The sequence below is a fragment of the Chlamydomonas reinhardtii genome, chromosome 16 (genome assembly GCF_000002595.2).
Source record: "Chlamydomonas reinhardtii strain CC-503 cw92 mt+ chromosome 16, whole genome shotgun sequence".
Taxonomy (NCBI): domain Eukaryota; kingdom Viridiplantae; phylum Chlorophyta; class Chlorophyceae; order Chlamydomonadales; family Chlamydomonadaceae; genus Chlamydomonas; species Chlamydomonas reinhardtii.
The window spans coordinates 2,850,182-2,863,201 of record NC_057019.1 but is presented as its reverse complement, the minus strand read 5'-3'; the positions used below and the strand labels follow the sequence as shown (position 1 = coordinate 2,863,201).

Below are 13,020 nucleotides of genomic sequence, written 5' to 3'. Positions count from 1 at the left end.
CCGACTCCTCGTAGGACGCTCCTGAGCCCGGCCGCTGTGCTCCGTCGCGTTCACTTTGACCTTCTGTATGTCGTGAGGCCGCGGGGAGGCCAAGCGCAGCCCTAACTGCGAAGCTGCGCCTCCCTTCAGAAGGGGGCGACAGCCTGACGGGATTTGAACTCGGGTTCGACACGTGCAGGCCGGATCCATGGAGCCCGACCCCAGCACGCCCAGCACCGGCACGAAACCCAAGGGCAACCCCAAGCCTCCCCGAGGCCGTGGCGGTGCGGGAGTCTGAGCGCCGCCGTGTCTGTCTAATGGCTCGCAACTGTGTGCTGCAAGCCCAGGCTACAATCAAGAACAAGAAGACTAGTGAGCTTAGCGCGCACTAATCTGCAGCTGCAGGCCGTGCCCTGAAGGAGCGCGTGGAGGCAACGCATCCTCCTGGCCACTGGCGGCCAGCAGCGAGTTGTACTGCACGGCTGCACTGAAGAGGACGACCGTTGAGGCGGCCAGGTTGACAGTGCGTGGCGAGGAGGAGGGGCAAATGAAGCGGGCTTTGAGGAGGTGATGATTGCCACAACACATGATGGAATCGACGGATGGCAGCAGTGTGGGGAGGGGCGGATGCGGGGTGCGAGGGGAAAGGGAGGTGGTGGGCGCGGGACCAAGCTGGGTTCGGGAGGCACGCCGTGCCTGCGCAAGCCGAAGCTTCTCACCGGCACGATTTTCGCAGGTGCCTGAGAGCCCAATACACCTATGATATAGCTAAACCCAGCGCGCTCAGCAGCGGGTTACGGCGACGCTCCAGGTGCGAGCGCGGAGAGGCCAGATTCGAAATGCCGCTGATGCCGACTCCTCGTAGGACGCTCCTGAGCCCGGCCGCTGTGCTCCGTCGCGTTCACTTTGACCTTCTGTATGTCGTGAGGCCGCGGGGAGGCCAAGCGCAGCCCTAACTGCGAAGCTGCGCCTCCCTTCACTCCGCTGCAGAAGTCTGTGCGAGTTCGGGATTTCGCACCTCCTCGACCCCAAGCCCGTTTGTGGCAACTACGCAGCGAGCAAGGCAGCGAAACAAAGCGCAATAGCTTCCAGACTTGGTAAGCTAATGGTTAATTAAGGACAAGTATAGTGCGCGCCATGTTTAAGTAAACGCGGGTCCAGTAACGCCTCGCTACGGCCCCTCGCCGCACTTAAGCTCACCAGCTCGAACCGACCCCCACATCCGGAGCCCCCATTCCGACCCCCTATGCGCACCTCCGAACCCGCCCGCCCCACTTTCCACAATCTACACGTGCATTGGGCTGAGCTTGTTTTCCGTTTTTGGAACCAACTGGTTAAGGCAACCGGCACTGTTTACCATCAGGCGTTTAAGGAGGAGATACGAGCGGTGTTGAGCAACCTACCGACGCCGCCCACGCACACGTGGGGGGCTAAAGTTCTGCGGTTATTGATGGTTGGCCTTGGCTACCGTTTCAGTGGAGAGGCAGCTGATATCGAGGCCAATATTACACGCATTACTACGCAAGAACTGGATGTTGCCTCCCTCATGGGGAAGGTACGCGAGAAGTTTGAGGAGGACTGGGCTAGCAACAGGTTAGAGGTTAATCCACGGGATTTTGTGACGCAAGCAGGGGTCAAGCCTGGCGTGAAGATATGTCGTTACAAGCATTGGATGGGGGAAACACGGCACACGCAAATCTACATTCCTCGAGCATGGCATGTCTCCATGATGAGATTCAGGATGGGCGTGTGGATGATTGAGGCTAACAACCCACGCGGTGCGCAGGGTGCGCACAGGGAGAGAGCACAGAGAGTATGTCCGCTTTGCCACGCTGATGGGGAGGAGCATGTAGAGGATGAGAGGCATGTGCTGCTTGAGTGCAAGGCGTACGATGATATCAGAAGCACGCTGTGGGAGGTGATTCCCGCGACTATGATGGACGCGATGGCCAGTGGTGACCAGAGGGGTTTAGCGCGTGTCATTCACGCGATAAGGCTGCGACGTAACGACCTTACGGCGCGACCAATTTAGATATATTATTGCATGAACTGTTTTGCTTTTTGAATAATCCTTTTGAGACTAGTTTTGGCGGTCCATGAGCTTCCTGGCTCGTTTGGACCAATCTACGAGCATGAACTTGTAACATCAATCAATCACCACAATCTATATGCATATATGCATATGGCCCAGAAGGCGCAGGGCCATCCAAAAGCCCTTGACCGAACTTCGCCTTGTCCATTGTCGCATGTTGCCCCCACACACGCACCCTGCCCACGCCGCCCGCATCCAACAGAAATCAAACGTAGCGCTTTCACCATAGCAAGAGCCCGGGCGCTAGGACACTCCAAGGTGTGTTCGCATGTGGGGGCACAACGCGAGACAAGGGGCTTTGGCCGTCCAACCAAGCCCAGCTAGTCACCAGGTCACCTAAGCTTCACAGGGTACAGACCTGCATGCCAAGCGGACGCGCAAGGACATAGATTCCGGGGCTCTGCCGTACTCCTAAGCGGACGGGGGTGCGGGCAAAACCTCGCCAGGCCTCGCCTGATATTAGGGCTTGACGCTGTGGAAAGCGGGGCTCAAATTGGAGAGGTTGACATCAAGTTTGGGGGCGAAACGTGCGGCTGGGCAGGGGCGCCGATGAGGGTCTCGGCCGAACTCGCACAGACTTCTGCAGCGGAGTGAAGGGGGCGACAGCCTGACGGGATTTGAACTCGGGTTCGACACGTGCAGGCCGGATCCATGGAGCCCGACCCCAGCACGCCCAGCACCGGCACGAAACCCAAGGGCAACCCCAAGCCTCCCCGAGGCCGTGGCGGTGCGGGAGTCTGAGCGCCGCCGTGTCTGTCTAATGGCTCGCAACTGTGTGCTGCAAGCCCAGGCTACAATCAAGAACAAGAAGACTAGTGAGCTTAGCGCGCACTAATCTGCAGCTGCAGGCCGTGCCCTGAAGGAGCGCGTGGAGGCAACGCATCCTCCTGGCCACTGGCGGCCAGCAGCGAGTTGTACTGCACGGCTGCACTGAAGAGGACGACCGTTGAGGCGGCCAGGTTGACAGTGCGTGGCGAGGAGGAGGGGCAAATGAAGCGGGCTTTGAGGAGGTGATGATTGCCACAACACATGATGGAATCGACGGATGGCAGCAGTGTGGGGAGGGGCGGATGCGGGGTGCGAGGGGAAAGGGAGGTGGTGGGCGCGGGACCAAGCTGGGTTCGGGAGGCACGCCGTGCCTGCGCAAGCCGAAGCTTCTCACCGGCACGATTTTCGCAGGTGCCTGAGAGCCCAATACACCTATGATATAGCTAAACCCAGCGCGCTCAGCAGCGGGTTACGGCGACGCTCCAGGTGCGAGCGCGGAGAGGCCAGATTCGAAATGCCGCTGATGCCGACTCCTCGTAGGACGCTCCTGAGCCCGGCCGCTGTGCTCCGTCGCGTTCACTTTGACCTTCTGTATGTCGTGAGGCCGCGGGGAGGCCAAGCGCAGCCCTAACTGCGAAGCTGCGCCTCCCTTCACTCCGCTGCAGAAGTCTGTGCGAGTTCGGGATTTCGCACCTCCTCGACCCCAAGCCCGTTTGTGGCAACTACGCAGCGAGCAAGGCAGCGAAACAAAGCGCAATAGCTTCCAGACTTGGTAAGCTAATGGTTAATTAAGGACAAGTATAGTGCGCGCCATGTTTAAGTAAACGCGGGTCCAGTAACGCCTCGCTACGGCCCCTCGCCGCACTTAAGCTCACCAGCTCGAACCGACCCCCACATCCGGAGCCCCCATTCCGACCCCCTATGCGCACCTCCGAACCCGCCCGCCCCACTTTCCACAATCTATATGCATATATGCATATGGCCCAGAAGGCGCAGGGCCATCCAAAAGCCCTTGACCGAACTTCGCCTTGTCCATTGTCGCATGTTGCCCCCACACACGCACCCTGCCCACGCCGCCCGCATCCAACAGAAATCAAACGTAGCGCTTTCACCATAGCAAGAGCCCGGGCGCTAGGACACTCCAAGGTGTGTTCGCATGTGGGGGTACAACGCGAGACAAGGGGCTTTGGCCGTCCAACCAAGCCCAGCTAGTCACCAGGTCACCTAAGCTTCACAGGGTACAGACCTGCATGCCAAGCGGACGCGCAAGGACATAGATTCCGGGGCTCTGCCGTACTCCTAAGCGGACGGGGGTGCGGGCAAAACCTCGCCAGGCCTCGCCTGATATTAGGGCTTGACGCTGTGGAAAGCGGGGCTCAAATTGGAGAGGTTGACATCAAGTTTGGGGGCGAAACGTGCGGCTGGGCAGGGGCGCCGATGAGGGTCTCGGCCGAACTCGCACAGACTTCTGCAGCGGAGTGAAGGGGGCGACAGCCTGACGGGATTTGAACTCGGGTTCGACACGTGCAGGCCGGATCCATGGAGCCCGACCCCAGCACGCCCAGCACCGGCACGAAACCCAAGGGCAACCCCAAGCCTCCCCGAGGCCGTGGCGGTGCGGGAGTCTGAGCGCCGCCGTGTCTGTCTAATGGCTCGCAACTGTGTGCTGCAAGCCCAGGCTACAATCAAGAACAAGAAGACTAGTGAGCTTAGCGCGCACTAATCTGCAGCTGCAGGCCGTGCCCTGAAGGAGCGCGTGGAGGCAACGCATCCTCCTGGCCACTGGCGGCCAGCAGCGAGTTGTACTGCACGGCTGCACTGAAGAGGACGACCGTTGAGGCGGCCAGGTTGACAGTGCGTGGCGAGGAGGAGGGGCAAATGAAGCGGGCTTTGAGGAGGTGATGATTGCCACAACACATGATGGAATCGACGGATGGCAGCAGTGTGGGGAGGGGCGGATGCGGGGTGCGAGGGGAAAGGGAGGTGGTGGGCGCGGGACCAAGCTGGGTTCGGGAGGCACGCCGTGCCTGCGCAAGCCGAAGCTTCTCACCGGCACGATTTTCGCAGGTGCCTGAGAGCCCAATACACCTATGATATAGCTAAACCCAGCGCGCTCAGCAGCGGGTTACGGCGACGCTCCAGGTGCGAGCGCGGAGAGGCCAGATTCGAAATGCCGCTGATGCCGACTCCTCGTAGGACGCTCCTGAGCCCGGCCGCTGTGCTCCGTCGCGTTCACTTTGACCTTCTGTATGTCGTGAGGCCGCGGGGAGGCCAAGCGCAGCCCTAACTGCGAAGCTGCGCCTCCCTTCACTCCGCTGCAGAAGTCTGTGCGAGTTCGGGATTTCGCACCTCCTCGACCCCAAGCCCGTTTGTGGCAACTACGCAGCGAGCAAGGCAGCGAAACAAAGCGCAATAGCTTCCAGACTTGGTAAGCTAATGGTTAATTAAGGACAAGTATAGTGCGCGCCATGTTTAAGTAAACGCGGGTCCAGTAACGCCTCGCTACGGCCCCTCGCCGCACTTAAGCTCACCAGCTCGAACCGACCCCCACATCCGGAGCCCCCATTCCGACCCCCTATGCGCACCTCCGAACCCGCCCGCCCCACTTTCCACAATCTATATGCATATATGCATATGGCCCAGAAGGCGCAGGGCCATCCAAAAGCCCTTGACCGAACTTCGCCTTGTCCATTGTCGCATGTTGCCCCCACACACGCACCCTGCCCACGCCGCCCGCATCCAACAGAAATCAAACGTAGCGCTTTCACCATAGCAAGAGCCCGGGCGCTAGGACACTCCAAGGTGTGTTCGCATGTGGGGGCACAACGCGAGACAAGGGGCTTTGGCCGTCCAACCAAGCCCAGCTAGTCACCAGGTCACCTAAGCTTCACAGGGTACAGACCTGCATGCCAAGCGGACGCGCAAGGACATAGATTCCGGGGCTCTGCCGTACTCCTAAGCGGACGGGGGTGCGGGCAAAACCTCGCCAGGCCTCGCCTGATATTAGGGCTTGACGCTGTGGAAAGCGGGGCTCAAATTGGAGAGGTTGACATCAAGTTTGGGGGCGAAACGTGCGGCTGGGCAGGGGCGCCGATGAGGGTCTCGGCCGAACTCGCACAGACTTCTGCAGCGGAGTGGGGTCTCTACATACTGACACCTTGACGTGTCTGTAGTCTTTAATAATGTGTGATATGCATAGAAGGATACAGTATATATAAATTGAACTGGCAAAGAAGGAAGTGCCGCAAAGAGTTTGGAAGCAGCGCCCCATGCAACACTTAAACTTGGTTGGCCGCATACTTGATACTTGCTTGTCTTGCCATGTGCGGTGTTGAAAGGGGGATTAATATGAACGCACACGGGGCCTTCTCTGCGCACGCGCCTCAGCTGATGCCCAACGCCGACACGCCTTGTGCTCGGGGCTGGATACGGGGCACTGCTCTCAGGCACACGCACCGCCGCTCACGCCCAGTGCCTTATCAGGGACAGCCGGGGGAACACATTATGCCCAGGGCTGGATACGGGGTAAAGCTCTCAGGCACACGCACCGCCGCTCACGCCCAACGCCGTATGAAAGAAAGCCGGGGAAACACCTTATGCTCGGGGCTGGATACGGGGTAAAGCTCTCAGGCACACACACCGTCGCTCACGCCCAACGCCTTATCAGGGACAGCCGGGGGAACGTCTTGTGCCCTGGGCTGGATACGGGGTAAAGCTCTCAGGCACACGCACCACCGCTCACGCCCAACGCCTTATCAGGGACAGCCGGGGGAACGCCTTGTGCCCTGGGCTGGATACGGGGTAAAGCTCTCAGGCACACGCACCACCGCTCACGCCCAACGCCGTCTGAAGGAAAGCCGGGGGAACGCCTTGTGCCCTGGGCTGGATACGGGGTAAAGCTCTCAGGCACACGCACCACCGCTCACGCCCAACGCCTTATCAGGGACAGCCGGGGGAACGCCTTGTGCCCTGGGCTGGATACGGGGTAAAGCTCTCAGGCACACGCACCACCGCTCACGCCCAACGCCTTATCAGGGACAGCCGGGGGAACACATTATGCCCAGGGCTGGATACGGGGTAAAGCTCTCAGGCACACGCACCACCGCTCACGCCCAACGCCTTATCAGGGACAGCCGGGGGAACACATTATGCCCAGGGCTGGATACGGGGTAAAGCTCTCACCGCCGCTCACGCCCAACGCCGTCTGAAGGAAAGCCGGGGGAACGCCTTGTGCCCTGGGCTGGATACGGGGTAAAGCTCTCTGGCACACGCACCGCCGCTCACACCCAACGCCTTATCAGGGACAGCCGGGGGAACGCCTTGTGCCCTGGGCTGGATACGGGGTAAAGCTCTCAGGCACACGCACCGCCGCTCACGCCCAACGCCTTATCAGGGACAGCCGGGGGAACACCTTATGCCCTGGGCTGGATACGGGGTAAAGCTCTCAGGCACACGCACCGCCGCTCGTGCCTAGCGCCTTTCACGGGACAGCCGGGGAAACGCTTTGTGGTCGGGGCTCGGTGCTGTGCAATCCTCAAACTCATAACACAGGACTTGAGGCGCTTAAAAGCACCGTGATATGGCGTCTGCGACCATAGCCCCTGCCGCGGCTGCTGCTGCGGACAAGCATCGTCGCAGCCACAACTGCACCTATCCACTGCCTTGAGCTACCTCGCAGTCCCCGGGAATGTGAGTAGCGGCAGCGGCCAGCCCGCTGCCCCAACGTCAAACGCCCAAGCCCACGCCAGTGCTGTCTCGTCGCCTGATGCGACGGCGCAGCTGATGGTGCAGCCGCGGGGTTGACGCCGGCGGGGGGCAGCACGCGTCCAACGTTAGCGCTGGCGGCGACGGCAGCCGTGGCCTGTGGGGGGCCACCGCCGCAGCACCGCCGTTGCGCTCTCCCACGACGCCGCTGCCCGCGGCACTAATCCCAAACACCCAGCCCCACGCCAGTGCTGTCTTGTCGCCTGATGCGACGGCGCAGCTGATGGTGCAGCCGCGGGGGTGACGCCGGCGGGGGGCAGCACGCGTCCAACGTTAGCGCTGGCGACAACGGCAGCCGTGGCCTGTGGGGGCCACCGCCGCAGCACCGCCGTTGCGCTCTCCCACGACGACGCCACCCGCGGCACCAATCCCAAACACCCAGCCCCACGCCAGTGCTGTCTCGTCGCCTGATGCAACGGCGCAGCTGATGGTGCAGCCGCGGGGGTGACGCCGGCGGGGGGCAGCACGCGTCCAACGCTAGCAATGGCGACAACGGCAGCCATGGCATGTGGGGGACCACCGCCGCAGCACCGCCATTGCGCTCACTGTCGCCACCGCCGCCCGCTGCCCCAATCACAAACGCCCAGGCCCACGCCAGTGCTGTCTCGTCGCCTGATGCAACGGCGCAGCTGATGGTGCAGCCGCTGGGGTGACGCCGGCTGGGGGCAGCACGCGTCCAACGCTAGCAATGGCGACGACGGAAGCCATGGCCTGTGGGGGGCCACCGCCGCAGCACCGCCGTTGCGCTCACTGGCGCCACCGCCGCCCGCTGCCCCAATCACAAACGCCCAGGCCCACGCCAGTGCTGTCTCGTCGCCTGATGCAACGGCGCAGCTGATGGTGCAGCCGCGGGGGTGACGCCGGCGGGGGGCAACGCGCGTCCAACGCTAGCAATGGCGACAACGGCAGCCGTGGCCTGTGGGGGGCCACCGCCGCAGCACCGCCGTTGCGCTCACTGGCGCCACCGCCGCCCGCTGCCCCAATCACAAACGCCCAGGCCCACGCCAGTGCTGTCTCGTCGCCTGATGCAACGGCGCAGCTGATGGTGCAGCCGCGGGGGTGACGCCGGCGGGGGGCAGCACGCGTCCAACGTTAGCGCTGGCGACAACGGCAGCCATGGCCTGTGGGGGGCCACCGCCGCAGCACCGCCGTTGCGCTCACTGGCGCCACCGCCGCCCGCTGCCCCAATCACAAACGCCCAGGCCCACGCCAGTGCTGTCTCGTCGCCTGATGCAACGGCGCAGCTGATGGTGCAGCCGCGGGGGTGACGCCGGCGGGGGGCAGCACGCGTCCAACGTTAGCGCTGGCGACAACGGCAGCCATGGCCTGTGGGGGGCCACCGCCGCAGCACCGCCGTTGCGCTCACTGGCGCCACCGCCGCCCGCTGCCCCAATCACAAACGCCCAGGCCCACGCCAGTGCTGTCTCGTCGCCTGATGCAACGGCGCAGCTGATGGTGCAGCCGCGGGGGTGACGCCGGCGGGGGGCAGCACGCGTCCAACGTTAGCGCTGGCGACAACGGCAGCCATGGCCTGTGGGGGGCCACCGCCGCAGCACCGCCGTTGCGCTCACTGGCGCCACCGCCGCCCGCGGCACCAATCACAAACGCCCAGCCCCACGCCAGTGCTGTCTCGTCGCCTGATGCGATGGCGCAGCTGATGGTGCAGCCGCGGGGTTGATGCCGGCGGGGGGCAGCACGCGTCCAACGCTAGCAATGGCGACAACGGCAGCCATGGCCTGTGGGGGGCCGCCACCGCAGTGCCACCGTTGCACTCAGTTGCGCCGTCGCCCGCGACCTTCATCGTGCACGCCCAGTCCCACGCCAGTGCTATCTCATAACCATAACCCCCGCCGCGGCTGCTTAACAAAGGCACTGTCGCAGAAACAACCACGCCTACGCACTCTACGCACACCTTGAGCTGCCTCGCAGTCCCCGGCCTTGCGAGCAGTGCGCGGCAGCGGCAGTGGCCAGCCCTCTACACGCCAGCCACACAACCCGCCTTGTCAGGTGCAGCCTCCATGCTGGTTGCTTGGTGCGACGCCCAGATAGTACAGCATACCATATATACACATGCGTTCACTCGTTTAGGCCCGACCGTCTAAAGACTAAAAGTCTAGCACTATGTCCGAGTGAATACTTCGCAAGGCCTGCTAGCCTACTTATACTGTTCGTTTTGATATACACATTGCATCATATAGCAGGGTCTGACGCTGTTGAAGTGTTGGAGTGCCGCGTCCGGCGATCACGCGACCCTACGAGCGAGCGAGCCGTGCTTGCTGTCTACGACTATGTCGTGACTTGCAGGAATACGTGCGTCTCTTAGTGCTTGCGTCAGGTCGGTGCGCATGCGCCTGCATGCGGCCCGCATGCTCGTGATGGAACATGGCACGGCTGTGCGCCCGACCCGGCCCCCCGCCCCTCATGCTTCATGCGTTCTGGCACGCATGCGTCCAGTCCCAGACGCATGCGTAGCGCACAATAAGCATGCGTAACGCACAAACCCGTCCTTATAGTGCCATCCGGATACCCGGCCAGGCAAAGGCACTCTCAAGCGATTTTGCCACTCTGTACCGCACACCATGGTGAAAAGCGAGCACACAGGCGGCTTACCCCCAGCACATTTACAATGCTTCCATTCCTCACGCCCGGCCGCATCGTGTCACTTTCTATCCTGGCCTTGCTTACCGCACCAAACCAACTGCATGTGCGGACTGGGTTCGGCGCACAACGGAACCGGTTAAATGTTCCATGCGCCCGGTCGCATGCCTGCAACGCCAGGCCGGTCCTCTTTCGTGGCCGCAGCGCTAACACGCGCACAACCCCTCGCCTGCCAATTCAACAGTCTGTAGGGATGCATACCTGATAATCTACACGCGAGCCTCCCAACTCGGCGCCCCATTCTCCATTCCTAATCTTGCCGTGTCCATACGTTTCCGGGCCTTCCTTGTCGTTCTAGTTACTTGTCGCTCTCCTTCGTCTCCGGCCCGGCGTCCTGCATCGACAGCGCCAGCGCCAGCTGCAGTTCGGCATCCTCGTCCATGGCGTCCGCATCCGCGGCTGGAGCCGCGGCGGCCGGCGCCGGCGCGCCGGGTGTGGCCACTGCAGCCGTGGTGGGTGCGGGCGTCACGGCCTCCGCAGCGGGCGCAGCGGCGGCCGCCGCAGCGCTGTCGACCTCCATCGACATGGCCAGAGCCTGCTGCAGCAGGGCGTCTTCATCCAGGTCCATGCCAGCAGCGCCGGCGCCAGCAGCAGCCGGCGCCGTGGCAGCTACAGCGGGCGCAGGCGTGGCAGCAACTGGCGCCGCCGCCGCCTCGGCAGCAGGCACGGCTCCGCCCTCCGCGGGCGCCGCGCCGCCATCGGCTGCCGCAGCTGCTGCTGCGGCTCGGTTTTGCCGGTCGCGCTCCTCCTCCAGCGACACCCTGCAAGCGGCATTTGCGAAACAGTTTTAGGCTGAGCGGAAGGATCGCTTCACTCGCCTGCCGAGCATGGCACACAACCGGATGCTCCAAGCCGCTTCCAACTCGAACATCAAGACGAATGCCATATTCAAACATGGTCAGTCAAATGGCAAGGACCGCCGTCCACCTCCTCGACTCACCGCAGTGCCAGCGCCAGCTCGGGGTCCATGTTGGGGTCCACGCCAAACTCAAAGCCATCGCCGCCGCCACCACCACCACCGCCACCACCACCACCGCCCGCACCGCCAGCAAAGCCGTAGCCACCGCCGCCCTCCCCTTGGAAGATTGGCGATGAGATGAGCACGTCCGACAGCACGGGCCCGGGCGGAACCGTGACCAGGTGGGAGTTCCCGTTGGAGTTTACAGCCTCCAGGAAGGCATCCAACTTCTCCTGCGCACGTGTGCAAAAGGACACGAGGACGTTGGCAAACGTGCGCGCTGCATAAATCGCACCGCAGCCGGTCCGGGCGCCTAGCCACGCATACACATCAGCGCGCTATGGCCGGCCTCATCTCCCACAGCAACGGGGTCGGCATCCCCAGTGCAGCGCGCAGTGCGCTACCTGCATGGGCCCACACCTTCCAGTCCTCATCAGCCACGCCAGGCACGCAACGACCGCGCAACCGAGGGTCTCCAGGGCCTCGGGCCATCCTTTTGGACCGCCTTGCCCGACTACCCGCTCCCACACCTAGTTTGCTTCTTACTCTTATCCCTCATGGAAGCGTGCAAACAACCCTCCTTTTCTGCGCACCTGGTTCTCGTCCTCCGCCCCGAAGCTGACCACGTCCACGGCCACGTTGTTCTTCTTAAGCTTCTTCGCAATCTTCACCAGCTTGTCCTGCCACGACACACACCCCGGCGCCAACAAGTGAGTACATCGATTCAGGCCCGCGCCCTGCGCAACTGCTATGGCGACAGGCCCACGTGTGGTGCTGGGTCTGTTCTGACAAGTCCGGTCCTAGCAGTCACAGGTGCTGCACCTGGGCCCCACAGCCGTCTGCCCAAACCCTACCAGCCGACACGCCTGCCGCTGGCCCCGCCAACCCAAGCCCCCCCACCCCCCGGCTAGCGTGCGTTCTCCTCCTTCAGCTCCCACTCCGGTATGCACACGTACCTTCTCCTCCGTGACGGGGCTGCACACAAAGATGACGATCCGCTGCCGCTGGTTCTTGTTCTGGCGGTGCTTCAGCGCCAGCTGTGCTATTTGTACCGAGGATGAGATGTTGCACTCTCCATCTATTTCTATTGTGGTCATGCAGTTCAGCACCTTGCCTAGATCTGGCGTTGGGGTCACCAGCACGCGCGGGGTCTTGCCCGACATTGTGAGGACGCCTACAGTAGCCTCAGGGTGCGCCTGAGTTTTGGCGCCGGCGAGCAGGTTGACGGCATCGGCCTGGGCTTGGAAGCGCGTCGGGGCGTAGTCCCCCGACCGCGAGTATTCGCTATTATCTATGCAAACTACTGTACACTCCATTTTTAACAGATTAAACTTATGCTATGCACGGTGGGGAGGAGGGTTGTCAAGAGGGGAAGTCTTGCCTTCACGCGATGCCCAATTTCGCTGAATTGCTTGGGTCTACAGGGCAGCAAGACGCAAACTAGTAGAGCTTTCAAACATTAGATTGTACAGCTGATATAGCGCTGCAACTTTGTGTGAAAGCCCTTCAAGCTACTGCCTGCCTGTTGCCCGCAGCTGTCTCGACCCGACCTTCGGCGCACGCCCCGGGCAAACAGCTGCCGTTGCTCCCTGGGCAAGTCCTCAGCGAACAATCCTGACACCAAGATTATAAGTGCGACTATCCTCGGAAAATGTAAGGGGTGGTGTGGTATTCGTTGCCGTGGCGCGTGCGTGAGCACTGGTGAGGAGGTCTACTGGGCACGCTACGAATCACGTCCACCATGTGCCCATGCCCTGAGGCGCGGGGATCGGATACTGGTATGATGAAAACACCTGCAAGC

The 13,020-nt window shown here is 62.3% G+C and overlaps 2 protein-coding genes across 2 annotated transcripts; both read right to left on the bottom strand.

Annotated features, from left to right (window-relative positions):
• Positions 1–2,142: 2,142 nt before the first annotated feature.
• On the bottom strand, positions 2,143–3,604 carry CHLRE_16g663551v5 (uncharacterized protein). The gene has a single exon (XM_043071032.1). The coding sequence runs from the start codon at positions 3,100–3,102 to the stop codon at positions 2,893–2,895; it is 210 nt and encodes a 69-aa protein (XP_042915674.1). The 5' UTR covers positions 3,103–3,604; the 3' UTR covers positions 2,143–2,892.
• A 5,866-nt stretch (positions 3,605–9,470) lies between these two features.
• Positions 9,471–12,852, bottom strand: CHLRE_16g663500v5 (uncharacterized protein). Its single transcript, XM_001697836.2, has 4 exons — positions 12,176–12,852; positions 11,813–11,899; positions 11,202–11,452; positions 9,471–11,022 (listed from the first exon to the last, which is right to left on the bottom strand). Exons 1-4 carry the CDS (start codon positions 12,533–12,535, stop codon positions 10,560–10,562), a joined length of 1,161 nt encoding a protein of 386 aa, XP_001697888.2. The 5' UTR covers positions 12,536–12,852; the 3' UTR covers positions 9,471–10,559.
• Positions 12,853–13,020: the final 168 nt, after the last annotated feature.